At 39.2% G+C, this 17,181-nt stretch overlaps 1 protein-coding gene across 4 annotated transcripts in view; it reads right to left on the reverse strand.

Moving 5' to 3' along the window:
- The window catches only part of PCDH17 (protocadherin 17), a 281,345-nt gene that overhangs the window by 252,532 nt on the left and 11,632 nt on the right, over positions 1-17,181 (reverse strand). Inside the window, exon 1 of one of the 4 annotated variants that reach the window (XM_069758177.1) lies at positions 9,557-13,907. The exons of 2 other annotated variants lie outside the window; for them this stretch is intronic. In XM_069758177.1, the coding sequence (XP_069614278.1) occupies positions 9,557-12,037 (2,481 nt within the window). In that variant the 5' untranslated portion in view covers positions 12,038-13,907. Of the gene's footprint in view, positions 1-9,556; positions 13,908-17,181 lie in introns of those variants that run through there. One more of the 4 variants, XM_069758180.1, reaches the window with a different exon arrangement.

Genomic DNA, 17,181 nt, shown 5'->3' on the forward strand with positions numbered 1-17,181 from the left:
CAAACAATACCCAATAAGTTTCAAATAATGCTTGCAGGTCTAATCACAAAAAATATATATTTTTTGCATAATAAAAATGAACAAACTATTATTTTTAGGTAAAATTCTATTTGGTTTTACTTGCTCTCATAATATTTTAATACATTGTTCTAGGCAAGTTTAAAAATTCTGTAGCCTGGTTAATAAATGTGCATAATTTACTATATTTATCCGACACTGCTTTAGTTAAGTACAGTGGGGCAAAAAAGTATTTAGTCAGTCAGCAATAGTGCAAGTTCCACCACTTAAAAAGATGAGAGGCGTCTGTAATTTACATCATAGGTAGACCTCAACTATGGGAGACAAACTGAGAAAAAAAAATCCAGAAAATCACATTGTCTGGTTTTTTATCATTTTTTTTGCATATTATGGTGGAAAATAAGTATTTGGTCAGAAACAAACAATCAAGATTTCTGGCTCTCACAGACCTGTAACTTCTTCTTTAAGAGTCTCCTCTTTCCTCCACTCATTACCTGTAGTAATGGCACCTGTTTAAACTTGTTATCAGTATAAAAAGACACCTGTGCACACCCTCAAACAGTCTGACTCCAAACTCCACTATGGTGAAGACCAAAGAGCTGTCAAAGGACACCAGAAACAAAATTGTAGCCCTGCACCAGGCTGGGAAGACTGAATCTGCAATAGCCAACCAGCTTGGAGTGAAGAAATCAACAGTGGGAGCAATAATTAGAAAATGGAAGACATACAAGACCACTGATAATCTCCCTCGATCTGGGGCTCCACGCAACATCCCACCCCGTGGGATCAGAATGATCACAAGAACGGTGAGCAAACATCCCAGAACAACGCGGGGGGACCTAGTGAACGAACTGCAGACAGCTGGGACCAGTGTAACCAGGCCTACCATAAGTAACACACTACGCCACCATGGACTCAGATCCTGCAGTGCCAGACGTGTCCCACTGCTTAAGCCAGTACATGTCCGGGCCCGTCTGAAGTTTGCTAGAGAGCATTTGGATGATCCAGAGGAGTTTTGGGAGAATGTCCTATGGTCTGATGAAACCAAACTGGAACTGTTTAGTAGAAACACAACTTGTCGTGTTTGGAGGAAAAAGAATACTGAGTTGCATCCATCAAACACCATACCTACTGTAAAGCATGGTGGTGGAAACATCATTCTTTGGGGCTGTTTCTCTGCAAAGGGGCCAGGACGACTGATCCGGGTACATGAAAGAATGAATGGGGCCATGTATCGTGAGATTTTGAGTGCAAACCTCCTTCCGTCAGCAAGGGCATTGAAGATGAAACGTGGCTGGGTCTTTCAACATGACAATGATGCAAAGCACACCGCCAGGGCAACGAAGGATTGGCTTCGTAAGAAGCATTTCAAGTTCCTGGAGTGGCCTAGCCAGTCTCCAGATCTCAACCCTATAGAAAACCTTTGGAGGGAGTTGAAAGTCCGTGTTGCCAAGCGAAAAGCCAAAAACATCACTGCTCTAGAGGAGATCTGCATGGAGGAATGGGCCAACATACCAACAACAGTGTGTGGCAACCTTGTGAAGACTTACAGAAAACGTTTGACCTCTGTCATTGCCAACAAAGGATATATTACAAAGTATTGAGATGAAATTTTGTTTCTGACCAAATACTTATTTTCCACCATAATATGCAAATAAAATGTTAAAAAAACAGACAATGTGATTTTCTGGATTTTTTTTTCTCAGTTTGTCTCCCATAGTTGAGGTCTACCTATGATGTTAATTACAGACGCCTCTCATCTTTTTAAGTGGTGGAACTTGCACTATTGCTGACTGACTAAATACTTTTTTGCCCCACTGTAAATGGGACTTTGTCTACTTTGTCACGGCTCCTATGTAAGATTAGTGCGCCTAATGTTGATTAGGGCATAGACAGTAAATGAATAATACCGTTATCAGATCCATGTGATCTTTCTCAGTCATATGCTGATTTGTCTGTTTTGTTTTGTTGGGTCTCGTGTTGCCAGAAAGAAGATGAAACTCATTAGCCTCAATGCGTTTAATAAAGGGATGGAACCAGTTGCACTGCCAAATGACAATGAGCTGCATATGTGATCATCTGTTTTATGTGGGAGGCAACTTCAGTAACAGAAGAATTTGGCTCTTACTGATGGGGAAATTTATAAGACATATATCCCATGTACCCACATTAATGAAAATAAGTACGGTATCTAAAAAACTTCCTAAACTTAAACAACTTGGTGAGTTCAGATTATACATTTTATTGCATCTCTCAAGAAAAAACAAAGGTAACATCTCTGTTTTATGCACTAATTATACCATAATTGTTTCAATTTTTCTACATTAGTAAATATTCATGCATCTACAATATATATTCAGGGTGGATACAACAGCAAGCACTTTCACTTATGTTTATGACATGTTCTATGAGACCAGCAAATCTAATGCTGACATCCCCAAGGACAAAAGTAGCTGACCTCTCTTGGAACCAGAATGCTAACCAGTTATTACTGGCAATATTCAGAAGTGAGGCTCTCTCTTACCCAGGGCACAGGAAAAATACTCACTTCACCGCTCACCTCTCCGGCTACCTCCGCTGCTCACTCTCCCCCTGCTTCTGCCTACTGAAACTCCGGACGTAACACTACAACCTTATGATGCGGACTGTAGACCAGGACCTCCAACCGCAATTAGAAACAGGAGGTCCCTGCACATGTGCATTGTAGAGTTGTCGGAACATAACACTGTTAGCTGCAACCATACAGTATGCACAGCCGGCTGGGACTTCCGACTACCACTAGGATGTGCACAGACGTCCTGGGACTAGTCACAAAGAGGTGCCGAGGAGAGTGAGCAGTGGGATGGGATTTTTTGTTTCTACATCTTACGTTTAATATGAGCTAGGATTTCTCCAGACCACAGAGCATAATGATGAGCACTCAACAGGCGGACAATATATGAGCTGCAAATTGAATTTCCTGGTAAAATCTGTGCGGTTTGGCAATCTTGAGTCTTGTCAGATTTGCTCATCTCTGTCTATCTGTTTTAATTTTATTTGGCAAGAATAGTATTGGAAACTTTGATGTTCTTGATGTAAAAAACGCTGGACACCCTGACAGAACCCTTATACAGTGGCATGTGAAAGTCTGGGCACCCCTGGTCAAAATTACTGTTATTGTGAACAAGAAAGCAAGTTGAAGATTAAATTATCTAAAAAAAGGTCTAAAGTTATAGATGTCACTTTCCTTTTTATTTTGGGCAAAAAAAAAAAATCTAATATATATATATATATATATATATATATATATATTTGCGCGAGCACACACGGACTTTCATCTTTTACATTTTAAAAATTACTAAAAGGAAAATGGGCCAATGCTACAGTTTGAGCATCCTGCATGGTTAGTACCTAGTAGCACCCCCTTTTGAAAGTATTATAGCTTGTAAACGCTTTTTGTAGCCAACCAAGAGTGCTTCAAATTCTTGTTTGAGGAATTTTTCTTTATTCTTCCTTGGAAAATGTTTCTAGTTCTGTGAGATTCCTGCATCGTTATGCATGTACTGCAATTTTCAGGTCAAGCCACAGATTTTCAATGATGCTCAGATCAGAGGACTGTGAGGGCCATTGTAAAACATTCAGCTTGTGCCTCTTAAGGTAGTCTACTGTGGATTTTGACATGTATTTAGCATCATTATCCAATTGTAGAAACCATCCTCTTTTCAAATTAAGCTTTTTTACAGATGGTGTTATGCTTGCATCAAGAGTTTTTTGAAATTTCATTGAATTCTTTGCTTTAGTTGTGAAATGTTCCCCATGCCATTGGCTGCAACAAAACCCCACAGCATGATTTATCCATCACCATGCTTAATGGTTGGTGAGATGTTCTTTACCAGAAATTATGTGCCCTTTTTTCTCCACTCATACCTTTGATCATTGTGGTCAAAGAGTTCTATTTTAACCTCATCATTCCACAGGACTTGTTTTCAAAATACATCATGCTTGTTTGGATGTTCTTTTGCATACTTCTGATGCTAAACTTTATGGTGAGGAAGCAGTAGAGGTTTTCTTGTGATGACTCTTCCAGGAAGGCCATAATTGTGCAGGTGTCTCTGAAGAGTAGAGCTAATTTACCACATCTGCTAAATTTTTCTGAAGGTCTTCTACAATCAAGCTGGGGTTCTGATTTGCCTATGTAGCGATCCTATGAGCAGCTCTCACTGAAATTTTGCTTAGTCTTCCAGATCTTATCTTTGACCTCCACTGTTCATGTTTACTGCCATTTCTTAATTACATTTTGAATTGAGCAAAAGGCAACTTGAAAATGCTTTGTCATCTTATTCTTCTCCTGATTTGTGGCCTCCACCATTTTCATGTTCAGAGTACTAGGCAGCTGCTTGCAAGAACCCAAGACTGCTGTTTTTTGGCACAATGTTAGAGGAGACTTTAGAAAGCTGCTAAATTTGCATCAACTGGCATTTCCTAACGATGATTGTGAACAAGCTATAACTTTAAAAGGCTAATTAATTTCTGAAGCCTTAGTCAAAAGTTATCCGAGCACATAAATCTTCAAAGATGCCCAAACTTTTACATCTGCCCATATTCCTTTTTGTAATTTAGAAAATGTAAAAAATGTCGATATTTTTTTTTTGCACAAATAAATAAATAAATCTTTAATAAAGATGACCAAATTTGCATCTGTTTTCTTTTCAGAAATGTGTCAAGTTTGTGTAACTACTCAAGTGCATACAGCTTCCATTCTGTGGCCACAGTGGATGTCAAGTTCAACAGCCTATGCCAGCCTAACATCCTGATCATTGGGGGATTCTTTACAAGGTTTACTACAATATCAGAAAATGTATTTCTTCATTGTTTAATGAAATGTTACAGTTGTCAGTACCGATTCCTCCTGGTATTCCGGATCTCTGCTTGCAAACTGCGACTAGCCCTTTACTAAATACTTTTGGGGCATAAAAATGTGACCCATTTGTGTGCTAATCACACTGGTGCATATCTGGTTACAGTTATAGTACATTGTCACGAGCCGTGCAGCTGTGTGATCATTACATGACACGGACAGATGTGTATCCACTGGAATTAAACTATAACGGCTCTTACCGAATGACTGAACATACACATCTTTTAAACTGTGATACAATGATACAAATGGAACCTGACTTGTTTAAAATTAAAGCATTACTTCAGAAATTTTTATTTTTTTTGTATCATAGTAATACATTAAAAAGGATATTAAAAAGAAAAAAAAAAAACAGCATTCCTGAAATGGATGAACTATATGTAAAAATTACCTTTTATTTGCAAAAGATTAAAAAATAATCCAGCAAAAAAAATAAAAATGCAAACTGACGAGTTTCAAATGCAGTATGAGCTCTTAGTCACAGAATGCTATGTCTAAGAGCACATTCTGCATTCAAAATGAGTCAGTTTGCAATTTTTTGTGCTGGATTGGTGTTAACTGAACCATGAACCATGTGGATTCCCCGTGCTTAATAAATGCGATTGGTGAAATTTCTCTTGGAGACTAGCGACTCTGCAAGAAAGATTGACATGCTGCAGGCTGGAAAGATGTGCCGCATGTCATTCTCTGCAGGTGATCTGCCAGCATCTGTGGACTCATAATGGACATGGGATTTCTAGAAATCCCATCCGCTACGCTGTAACATCGGGCCGCTGCAGGTTTTACGCTGAATAAATATGCAGCCTCAAACCCGAACCAACTCCAGATCATGTGAACATACCCTTATCCATTCTGACAGTTCTCCTCTCTTCTCCACCTAGCCATGCACTCTATGTCTCTCTCTAGACGTGAAAGCCATCTATAAGAATACCTGTCTTTGCTGCCCACAGAAAGCAATCACAAAGCAGTTTTATTTTTTCAAGAGAGGAATAAAAAAATGAAAACTGATCCATGATTGGTTGCTATGGGCAGCAAAGAAAGTTTTTCTTTTAGGCCACTTTGTAAATCTGCCTACATTATTTCTGCTTTGTAAAAGAGATCAGTGACATAATAGACAAGGCAGGCTAAAGATGCATCAGGCTAAAGACGCGGTAGGCTAAAGACGCGGCAGGGTAATGAGGAGGCAGGCTAAAGACGAGGCAGGTTAAGGACATGGCAAGCTAAAGACGCGGCAAGCTAAAGACGCGGCAGACTAAAGACGCGGCAGGCTTAAGAGGCGACAGGCTAAAGACAAGGCAGGCTAAAGACGCGGCAGGCTAAAGACAAGGCAGGCTAAAGACGCGGCAGGCTTAAGAGGCGACAGGCTAAAGACAAGGCAGGCTAAAGACGCGACAGGCTAAAGACAAGGCAGGCTAAAGACGCGGCAGGCTTAAGAGGCGACAGGCTAAAGACAAGGCAGGATAAAGACAAGGCAGGCTAAAGACAAGGCAGGCTAAAGATGAAGCAGGCTAATGATGAGGCAGGCTAATGATGAGGCAGGCTAATGACGAGGCAGGCTAATGACGAGGCAGGCTAATGACGAGGCAGGCTAATGACGAGGCAGGCTAATAATGCGGCAGGCTAAAGACGCGACAGGCTAAAGAGGAGGCAGGCTAAAGACGCGGCAGGCTAAAGATGCGGCAGGCTAAAGACGCGGCAGGCTAAAGACGCGGCAGGCTAAAGAGGAGGTAGGCTAATGACGAGGTAGGCTAATGACGAGGCAGGCTAATGACGAGCCAGGCTAAGGACACAGCAGGCTAAGGACGCGGCAAGCTAAAGACGCGGCAGGCTAAAGACGGGACAGGCTAAAGACGCGACAGACTACTAAAGACACGACAGTCTAAAGACGCAACAGGTTAAAGACGCAACAGGCTAAGGACACGGCAGGCTAAGGACACGGCAGGCTAAGGACACGGCAGGCTAAGGACACGGCAGGCTAAGGACACGGCAGACTAAAGACACGGCAGACTAAAGATGTGGCAGGCTATAGGAGCACCACTGAAGATACACCAACACTGCTGTATACAGTGACACCAGTTATGTGACTAATCTCCGGCCATTAGATAGGGCAAGAGAAATATGATGAGGCATAACAGGAAATGTAGTCTGCTTTAAAAATGGGTATACATAAGGCATACACAGAAGACTCAGCATTATTCTTATTAAATAGAAAAGCAATGCTGCAGCTCTCCAGCATTAACTTTTTACTCCTGAATGATAATCCTTGTTTGCTGACCCATAATGCCCCTATAACATACAGCACAAATACGCTTGTCACATGCTGCAGCCCTCTTGGCGTGTTCAGTTATGGTCGAGATGCTTTAGAAATCAACGTATAACTCTTGTGATGACTGACATGCCAGCTGTGCTAATGCACGAAGGAAGGAAATGCATTTGCCTTGTTTCATTGCACACTTTCAAATCATTTGAATGTATTAGTTTCCAAATGCCTTCCAGCCACTGCTTCCCAATGCATTGCTACATTCTTCTGTCTCCTGCCCCGCAATATTTATTCTACATGGTTAGCTGAGTTTTTCATTTTTATTGACCGTCAATATGCCACATTTCTACAGATCGGCTCCAAGGCATACCCAAAAAGCAACATAAATGTTATATTGGCTCTAACTAGATCAAATACATCAAGGAGGTCTTCAATATATTGTATATAATGAGTTGTCAAGGAAATTGTTGCTATTCATAAGCGTATATGCAAAAGAGGAGATTCTTGTGCAACTTCATTTTACACCAGACATATCTGCAAAAAAAAAATAATGCAATTTTGATGCTGCCTTACATGAAAATTATTACAGATTTTTCCCTTAGCACTCCAAAAATCTGTAACATTAAATCAGTATTTAAAGGGGTATTCCCATCTCCAAGATCATATCCCAATATGTAGATGTAATAATAATAATTGCAAATATCTCCAATTAGAAATGTAGTATAGTTTCCCTGCTTTGCGAGGTCACTTACCCCATATGCAGGGCATTCCAGGACCTTAAGTATCCAAGATTACAAGCAGTAAAAAATAACTGTCAATATATACAGTATGAGTATTCGTAACCAGCATTTGACTGGGTTTGCAAAGGCCCATCAGTAACATTGATACTTGGGGCCCACTGTTCAGCCACCTGCCAAAATAACCTGACCATAGTACAAAAATTTATTTTTGCTTCTGTATAATAATATTTTGGCTAGCTTGTTTAATGAATGACTAGATTATACATTTTTTTTCTGCAAATTGTGAATCAAGTTTAATAACACTGCTTATTAGCAGTCCTTCACAGAGGCCTACCAGAGGATTCTCCTCTTCTCCTGTGGGCCAGTCCAGTTGTATGATCTGCCAAACCATCAATCAGCCAACAGCTATCTACAGTGTATGGGCAGTCTTAGTTAAAGGGGTATTCCCATCTAAAAAATCCTATCCCAATATGTAGTAGGTGTAATAATAATATTATTAGCAAATACCTCTAATTAGAAGTTTAGTATAGTAATTCCAATTTTCATATTTAGGGCATTGCAGTAGCTTAGGTATCCATGGTTAAGACCACTCATAGTGACAGTTAGATAGTTGTTAGTGGTCATAACCATGGATACCTAAGATACTGCAATGCCCTGTACATAGCGTAAGTGAAATAGATAATCAGTAGAATTATACAACAATACTAATTGGAGGTATTTGCTAATATTATTACAGCTAGTACATATTGGAATAGAATCTTAGTGATGAGAATACCCATTTAAATCTGCATAAAGTTCTGCTGAAACACTGATTTTGTGGCCGATTTTCCTGTAGCGTAAATTTATGCAGTATATGAATTCACCTTCACGGTAAAATTCACCATTAGAAACCATAGCGAAAAATACTATGGAGTCCGATTCATTGATGTTTTTCAGCCATTTTCATTTGCGTTTTGTACATCTTTTAAATTGCGCCTTTTTTAAAAGTCTATTATAAATGATTTTTTTTTATTTCTACCCTTGTTTGACTTTTTAAGATGTTGCAAAGTTTGGCACAAATGCACTCCAGTCGACCAGTTCCTGTGATTTTTTGCGCACCTTAAACTTTGGTACAAGTTTGAAACATTTTAGCAGAGAACGAAACCTTTTGGGCCAAAATGTCGCAAAACAAGTTAAAACACAAAAGATAAAGAGACTTTTTGTGCCACATTAATGAATTGCATCCACCATTTTGATAATTTTGGCACAAATTATAAGAAAAAAAAAAATCAGTAAATACCACTAGCCAAAAAAAAAAAAAAAAGAAAGAATAGTGACTTCAAAAGAAACAGAAATCGTGAACGGGGCCTTATATGTCACAACAGTGACAGAATTAGGTCACGTTCAGACGTTCAGTATTTTACATCAGTATTTGCAAGCCAAAATCAGGAGCGGGAAAGTATACAAGGAACATGTCACCACAACTGCATTTTTCACCCACTCCTGCTTTGGCTTACAAATACGGATTTAAAATCCTGAGCAAATACTGAACTTGTGAATGTGGCCTTATAAAAAGAACAGAGAAATGTTCTAGGTTTAAGACTTTTACTGTATATTAAATAGTATTAAAACCCATATTAAATTACATGGCACTGCTCCTACCTTCGTTAATGGTATCCAGGTAGATGTGTTCTCCACTGATGGTCGAATTTGTCCTGTATCATTGTTGTGGCTGTGACATTCTACATTCCCTTGAGACTCAGTCTGGTTATTGGAAGTAGGAGTAAGATACATCACTCCTGAATGAGAAGAACTGAGAGGAAGTCGGGACTGACTATCAAAGTACATGGGAGATGTAACTAGTAGAGGACAGCTGACAACATTCATGGCATTTTTTTCTTCTATTTCACTCTGCACCAACATAATATCGTTTTTGTTGATTTTCTTGTTTTTCATTTTTCCTAGCTTTGGTTGTGAAGTGTATGCAGCTCTGCCATTATATGGACCAACTTCTTTATTCTCTTTCTTACACTTAACAACTATTGTGACCATTGCAGCAAAGAGAATTATGGAAATTGCACTGAGAGCAACCAATACGGGCAAATAGATGTCCCAGTCCCTCTGTTCTCCTATAACATTATCCTCCTCTTCATAGCAGCCTAAACAGTCTGAATTTGCCTTAATGATGAGTTTCGCTACAGTTGAGAGTGAAGGTTTTCCATTATCAGTGACCTTGATTATCAGTTCTACTACTGGGGCGATATCCTCCCAATGTGGATTGAGCAGCCTGATCTCTCCAGTTACTGAATCTATTTCAAAGAGGTGGTCTTTACTTTCTTGAATGATTTCATAAGTGACCCTACCACTTTCTCCAAAATCAATGTCCATGGCTCTTACGGTGCTTATGATGTATCCCATGCCTACGTTCCTGGGCACGTAGATCTCTGCAGTATCATTCTGTAAGCTTGGCAAAACAATGACTGGAGCGTTGTTGTTCACATCCAGTACAGACACTCTCACAGTGGCATTACTTTCTAAATGTGGAGACCCTAAATCTTTTGCGATTACTTTAAACTCAAAATATTTGGTCAACTCATAATAGAAAGTTCTCAAGGCATAGATAGCACCATTTCGAGGGTTGATGGAGACATATGTATAGATGGAAACACTGTCGATGTATGATGGGAAGATAGAATAAGATACGGTGCCATTTTGTCCTAAATCTGGATCTTGTGCTAGAACTGAACCAAGGTATTCTCCTGGGATATTGTTTGCAGATACTTGTAGTGCATACATACTTTTAGAAAAAGATGGAGGGTTGTCGTTTTCATCCAATATTTTCACAGAGAATGAATTGGTGGAATCAAGAGAAGGGTTGCCATTATCTCTAGCGATGATAGTTATGTTGTATTCATCTTGTATTTCTCGGTCTAGAGGTCTACTTGTTACCACTGTAAAGAAATTGTCGTAATTATCTTCAAGCTTGAATGGCACGTTGCCCAAGACCCAACACTGGAATTGTCCATTTTTTCCTGAGTCTTTGTCTGTAACTCGAACTAGAGCAATGACTGTACCAGGAGGTGAGGCCTCACTAATTGCTCCCTGTCTGACTGACACAAAGCTAATTGATGGGAAATTGTCATTTACATCAGTAACTAGAACAGTCACTTTACAATGCACAGGTATTGGATTGGGGCCTTCATCTTCTGCCTGAACATCTATTTCAAGCATCTGGATTTCTTCATAATCTATGTTACCCTTGACTTGTATGATACCAGTTTTGGAATCAATGGAAAATAACTCCCACACCTGATCAGATGCATAACCACTGAATGAATAGATCACATCAGCATTGGTGCCCTCATCAGCATCTGTAGCATTGAGATCGATAATCATTTTGCCTATAGGTGAGTTTTCAGCTATTTCAACGGTGTAAGATTTTGCTTCAAAGACAGGGCTATTGTCATTGGCATCAATAACTTTAATGTTGATTTGCAGATTGGCTGATCTCGGAGGGATGCCTCCATCAAAAGCAGTTAAAATGAGGGTATGATGTGACTGTTCTTCTCTGTCCAGTGCTTTCTGAATAACTAACTCTGGAACTTTTGTACCATCACCCCTGGATTTTATATCCAAAGAAAATAAACCATTATCACCTCTCATCCTATACGTCTTCAAGCCATTATTGCCCAGATCAGGATCTTGAGCAGTAGTCAACGGAAATCTAGTTCCTGGAGAAGCATTTTCTGAAATATCAATGTCGATCTGGTCTGATGCAAACTTAGGTGAGTTATCATTAATATCAAGGATCTCCACCTTGATCATACATACATCTTTGTCATTAGCAAATACCTCTAGTGAGAGAACACATTTAGGGCTGTTTTTGCACAGAGTCTCTCGGTCAATGCGTTGCTTAGTATACAACAGCCCACTATTCGGATCAACATCCAGTAGGTGCGGAGCGGAGTTCTCCAACACTCGGAAATTAGGTTTTTTACCTCTCTCTGGTAATTCCAGTTGTGCATCATTAATATTGCCGATGGCATTTCTTGACCCCCCTTCTTCTGAAATGGAGTAATTTAACGTTTTCAAAGCCTCAACAGAAACCCAATAGAAAAAGTAAAAACCTACAAAGCGGTACATCCCAATGAGTGTCTGTTTATCAGTTTACTAATTGTTTTGTCAGCCCAGTCGCAGTTGAATTAAAAACTAATCCAGACGATAAGCTCCCAGCGAGCTGACACATGAGGGCAGATATGACAGTCTTATGAGATTGATTTCAATTTCCTAGAAAATCAAGTTTTCCTATCTTGGAAGGTTTTGAGCTGCCGATAACTATCTCTGCTAAAGAAGATTAGACAGACTGCAATCTACACATTCATTTCTGATGCACCGTGAGGAGGCAAGAGAGAAGAACTGTTCCTCTGATAGCATAAGCGTTGGACACAAACACCTTGCAAACAGCATTCAGAATTTAAGAGGATTGAAAAGTAGCTTCCGAGCATCCAAAAATGGCAATTAAATAAAACGCTATTTCTCAAACAGCGTCTGTGCTTTCAATGTAATGTCGCTTTCCTGCCAGATGTCCTTTTAAAAAACTGTCAATTTGTATTTTGCTTCACATTATCTCTATTTGCAATCAAAAAAAAAAATCATGAATATTAAACATTGGGATTTGCAAGACTATCTGGAAAAAATCCAAAATGCAAGGACCCATCAAAGTTGATCATCAATTGCAAAGTATTACAAGCACAGCTTGCTTGCAGTCATTTCACACTTGGGCTTTTTTTTTTTTTGTTCTGCAAGGCCAGTAGCCACATCAGCTTACAGCTGACAATTGCATTCAGTTAAATTCCATTTTTTTTTTTATTCTGCAGGCTGGAACAAATCAACAGGCAAACCATGGCTGGATGCCCCGATTATAAAGCCGCACAGGGAAGAAATATCACAGTTGTAAGGAGAACAATTCCAGCATTCATAGCTAGCGTTCCTCTAATGCGTCCTATTTCGGTTTTATGTTCACCGCATCTATCTCATCTCTCTCCGTTAGCTTCGACACAAAGTTCATTATGGTAAAATAGGAAATACTAGAGCGCAAAAAAAAAAAAATGGGTAATCTTCTGCGATATTAATGTAAGTGATGAACATAAGCAATCAATAGCTGCAAATCCCCAATGGACTCCACATTAAAGCAAGATCCGCAGTGACTACTGCTTGTTCTGGATGAAGAACGTTAAAGACCTTGGGAATAATATTTCATTGGCGGAAAAAAAAAAAAAACACACAAAAAAAAAACCAACAATAGATGCCCGAGAGGTAAGTCAGTATGTGGAGTCACCAGGCACCAAATCACCACAGCACTGCGTGAAATCTTGGGGATTGTGCCTTCGTTAGAAGGAGCTCAGAGTTGTAAACATCTCAGCTGCGAGTCAGGTGTCTCCATATCTCGCTCTACAAAGCGTATTGGGAAAGGTTCACGAGAATAGACGGAGATATTAGAGGTTAAAGAGGCTCGAAATGGTTCTACTTACTCCAGCGTCCTTGCAGGAGAGATGCCGAGAATACACAAAAGCCAGTTATCCAACCAGTCCCGAGTATTAATTATTCTCTTCAGCTGCTACGCATGGAAATGCCGCTGATCTGGTAAGCAGGAAAAGCACAGAGAATTCAATCCAAAGGCAAGAGATGCGTGTTGATTTGTTTCTCCATCTGCTATTTTTTTTTTTCCTAAGTCCTAGACCAAACGCTGCTATTTCGGCAATCTGCAGCAGCTCGTGCTGGGACTTCAATCGCTCATTCACAGCATTCAGAAGACCCGGCGCTACGGTACATTAAAAGCGTTGGATCGGAAAACACCAAAACGCGAGCAACGTATCGGAAGTTGGTAAAATTCAACAGTTTAGAGGCATCTTAAATCCTCTGATCCTCCATTTGCCATACGCCAACCTTCACTCTCAGTTCTTCTCTTTGACTGACTTAATTTCTTGTCTCTCTCCTTCTCTCTCTACCTCTCGGTTTTTTTTTTTTTTCCATTTTTTTTTTAAGAAAGCCTAAGAATAAAAGATCAGCTTATTACTGCCACCTACTGGCTATTCACTGCACTGCTTAATATTTCATCAGTCGGCCAAACACTGATATACTTGGTATATTGCCATAAGGTATTGGGTTTTCACAAGCATGTAGTGTCTGGTACATTTCAGCTCATATATTTAGTACCTTCAAAGCATTCAGGGGAAGTATTTTTCGGCGCCGGGACGTGACAGACCACGATAAAACGTACGATTAGTTCTACCAGTTGAAAATTAATGCTGCAAGCTATTTAACACGACAATATAGGCAAAAAGGTATTTATAAAGTAAAGCACAAATAATATTTCAATATAGATGTCTATATCTGTAGATGTATGGGTAGATAGTATATAGATATTAGACAGATGCATAGATGATAAACATATTATGATGATAGATAATTATATTTCTTCATTTATCATTTGCAGTTAATTGAAGAACGGATGCACGGAATTAATTATTTTTAGATTTTTCCCTTTGGCTTTAGATACTTTTTAAATCTTAATCTGTCTTTTCATGAAAACCAATTGCATATGTGCCCTTAGCAGGGTTAGATCAATTTCAATTCCAAGGTGCATTAACTGTTTAACCTTTCGCAAGCTGAGGAGGGCTACGACGCAGCGCAGAGATCTACTCTACGAGGCCCATCTGACAGTAAATTCCATATGGGATTGTCCTGAGAGCTGTCCTCCATGCAAGAGGTTTAGGATTCGGGGGTTAGAAGAGCAAGCAATTAATTTCTCTCTTAAAGCTTAATGTGCCATGACCAAATCTGACTCTCATTCTAACCACCATTATTGACGCAGAGATTGCTCGAAACTGCATTCTTCTTGTTTTGTAAAACAAGTGGCTGAAGAGCACTACTGGCGGCTGAAGGGTAGGAGCATAGTCAGATCCTCGGCCTAGGAAAAGGTTCCATATCATTCGCTTTGTAACTAGCGACAGGACCCTTTACCAAGCAGACAAACCGCGGAACTACTTATGGTATCCAGACTGGAGGAAAATGTAAGAAGATCTCATCGTATTTTAGCTCCCCAGATATCTAAGAACATATCTTATATTTTATAAAACGACCACACATTTCCCTTAATGATGGTAATAAAACAATCAGGATCATTAGCAGGTATTTCAGTCCAGACAGAGAGACGCCATTGCCCACACACACATACAGAAGGTGTGATAATTGATAATAACCTATGCTGCATAGTTCACAACTTCTACTGGTGAGAGAAATCCCACGATCTGAATACAGCAGCCCCCAGTGCTCTTACTGCTATATAATTACTGCTATGACAGGGTTAATTTATCTCCTAGGGTTGGCAGATCTGCAGCTTGCAGGGGCAGAAAGAAATGATACTATATATTCTAATTTTTACATCCTTGACAAGTGTCTGTTACACAAATATTAATGTGCGCATGCAAGTTATGTAATATGCGCATGCAAGTTATATAATGTGCGCATGCAAGTTATGTAATGTGTGCATGTAAGTTATGTAATATGCGCATGTATGTTATATAATGTGCGCATGTAAGTTATGTAATGTGTGCATGTAAGTCATGTAATGTGTACATGTAAGTTATGTAATGTGCGCATGTAAGTTATGTAATATGCGCATGTATGTTATATAATGTGCGCATGCAAGTTATGTAATATGTGCATGTAAGTTATGTAATGTGTGCATGTAAGTCATGTAATGTGTGCATGTAAGTTATGTAATGTGCGCATGTAAGTTATGTAATGTGCGCATGTAAGTTATGTAATGTGCGCATGTAAGTTAGGTAATGTGTGCGTGTAAGTCATGTAATATGCGCGTGTAAGTTATGTAATGTGCGCATGTAAGTCATGTAATGTGCGCATGTAAGTCCTGTAATGTGCGCATGTAAGTCATGTAATGTGCGCATGTAAGTCATGTAATGTGCGCATGTAAGTTATGTAATGTGCGCATGTAAGTTATGTAATATGCGCATGTAAGTCATGTAATGTGCGCATGTAAGTTACCGTATGTAATATGCGCATGTATGTTATATAATGTGCGCATGCAAGTCATGTAATGTGTGCGTGTAAGTCATGTAATGTGAGCATGTAAGTTATGTAATGTGCGCATGTAAGTTATGTAATGTGTGCGTGTAAGTCATGTAATGTGAGCATGTATGTTATATAATGTGCGCATGTAAGTCATGTAATGTGCGCATGTAAGTTATGTAATTTGCGCATGTAAGTTATGTAATGTGTACGTGTAAGTCATGTAATGTGAGCATGTAAGTTATGTAATATGCGCATGGAAGTCATGTAATGTGCGCATGTAAGTCATGTAATATGCGCGTGTAAGTTATGTAATGTGAGCATGTAAGTTCTGTAATGTGCGCATGTAAGTTCTGTAATGTGCGCATGCAAGTTATGTAATGTGTACGTGTAAGTCATGTAATGTGAGCATGTAAGTTATGTAATGTGCGCATGTAAGTTATGTAATGTGCGCATGGAAGTCATGTAATGTGCGCATGTAAGTTATGTAATGTGTGCATGTAAGTCATGTAATGTGTACATGTAAGTTATGTAATGTGCGCATGTAAGTTATGTAATGTGCGCATGGAAGTCATGTAATGTGCGCATGTAAGTTATGTAATGTGCGCATGTAAGTTATGTAATGTGTACGTGTAAGTCATGTAATGTGAGCATGTAAGTTATGTAATATGCGCATGGAAGTCATGTAATGTGAGCATGTAAGTCATGTAATGTGTGCATGTAAGTCATGTAATGTGTACATGTAAGTTATGTAATGTGCGCATGTAAGTTATGTAATGTGCGCATGGAAGTCATGTAATGTGCGCATGTAAGTTATGTAATGTGTGCATGTAAGTCATGTAATGTGTACATGTAAGTTATGTAATATGCGCATGGAAGTCATGTAATGTGCGCATGGAAGTCATGTAATGTGTGCATGTAAGTTATGTAATGTGCGCATGTAAGTCATGTAGAAACCCATGATTAGGCAATGAAAGTCACTCACAATAGTGTGGGTGAAAAACATTAAAAACACAAGTAATATAAACTGTACATTGAGTGCATTATCTCTGACACATGTACAAGTGAGCAATTAATAATAAGTTTTAATAGTAATAATTATATCCATGGGAGAGAATTTAACTCCATAGCAGGTGCATGGTTTTATTTACTTTATATATAAAGAAAATACTTAAAAATACAAACTTTACAGTTTC

Source organism: Ranitomeya imitator, chromosome 3, assembly GCF_032444005.1.
Source record: "Ranitomeya imitator isolate aRanImi1 chromosome 3, aRanImi1.pri, whole genome shotgun sequence".
Lineage (NCBI taxonomy): Eukaryota > Metazoa > Chordata > Amphibia > Anura > Dendrobatidae > Ranitomeya > Ranitomeya imitator.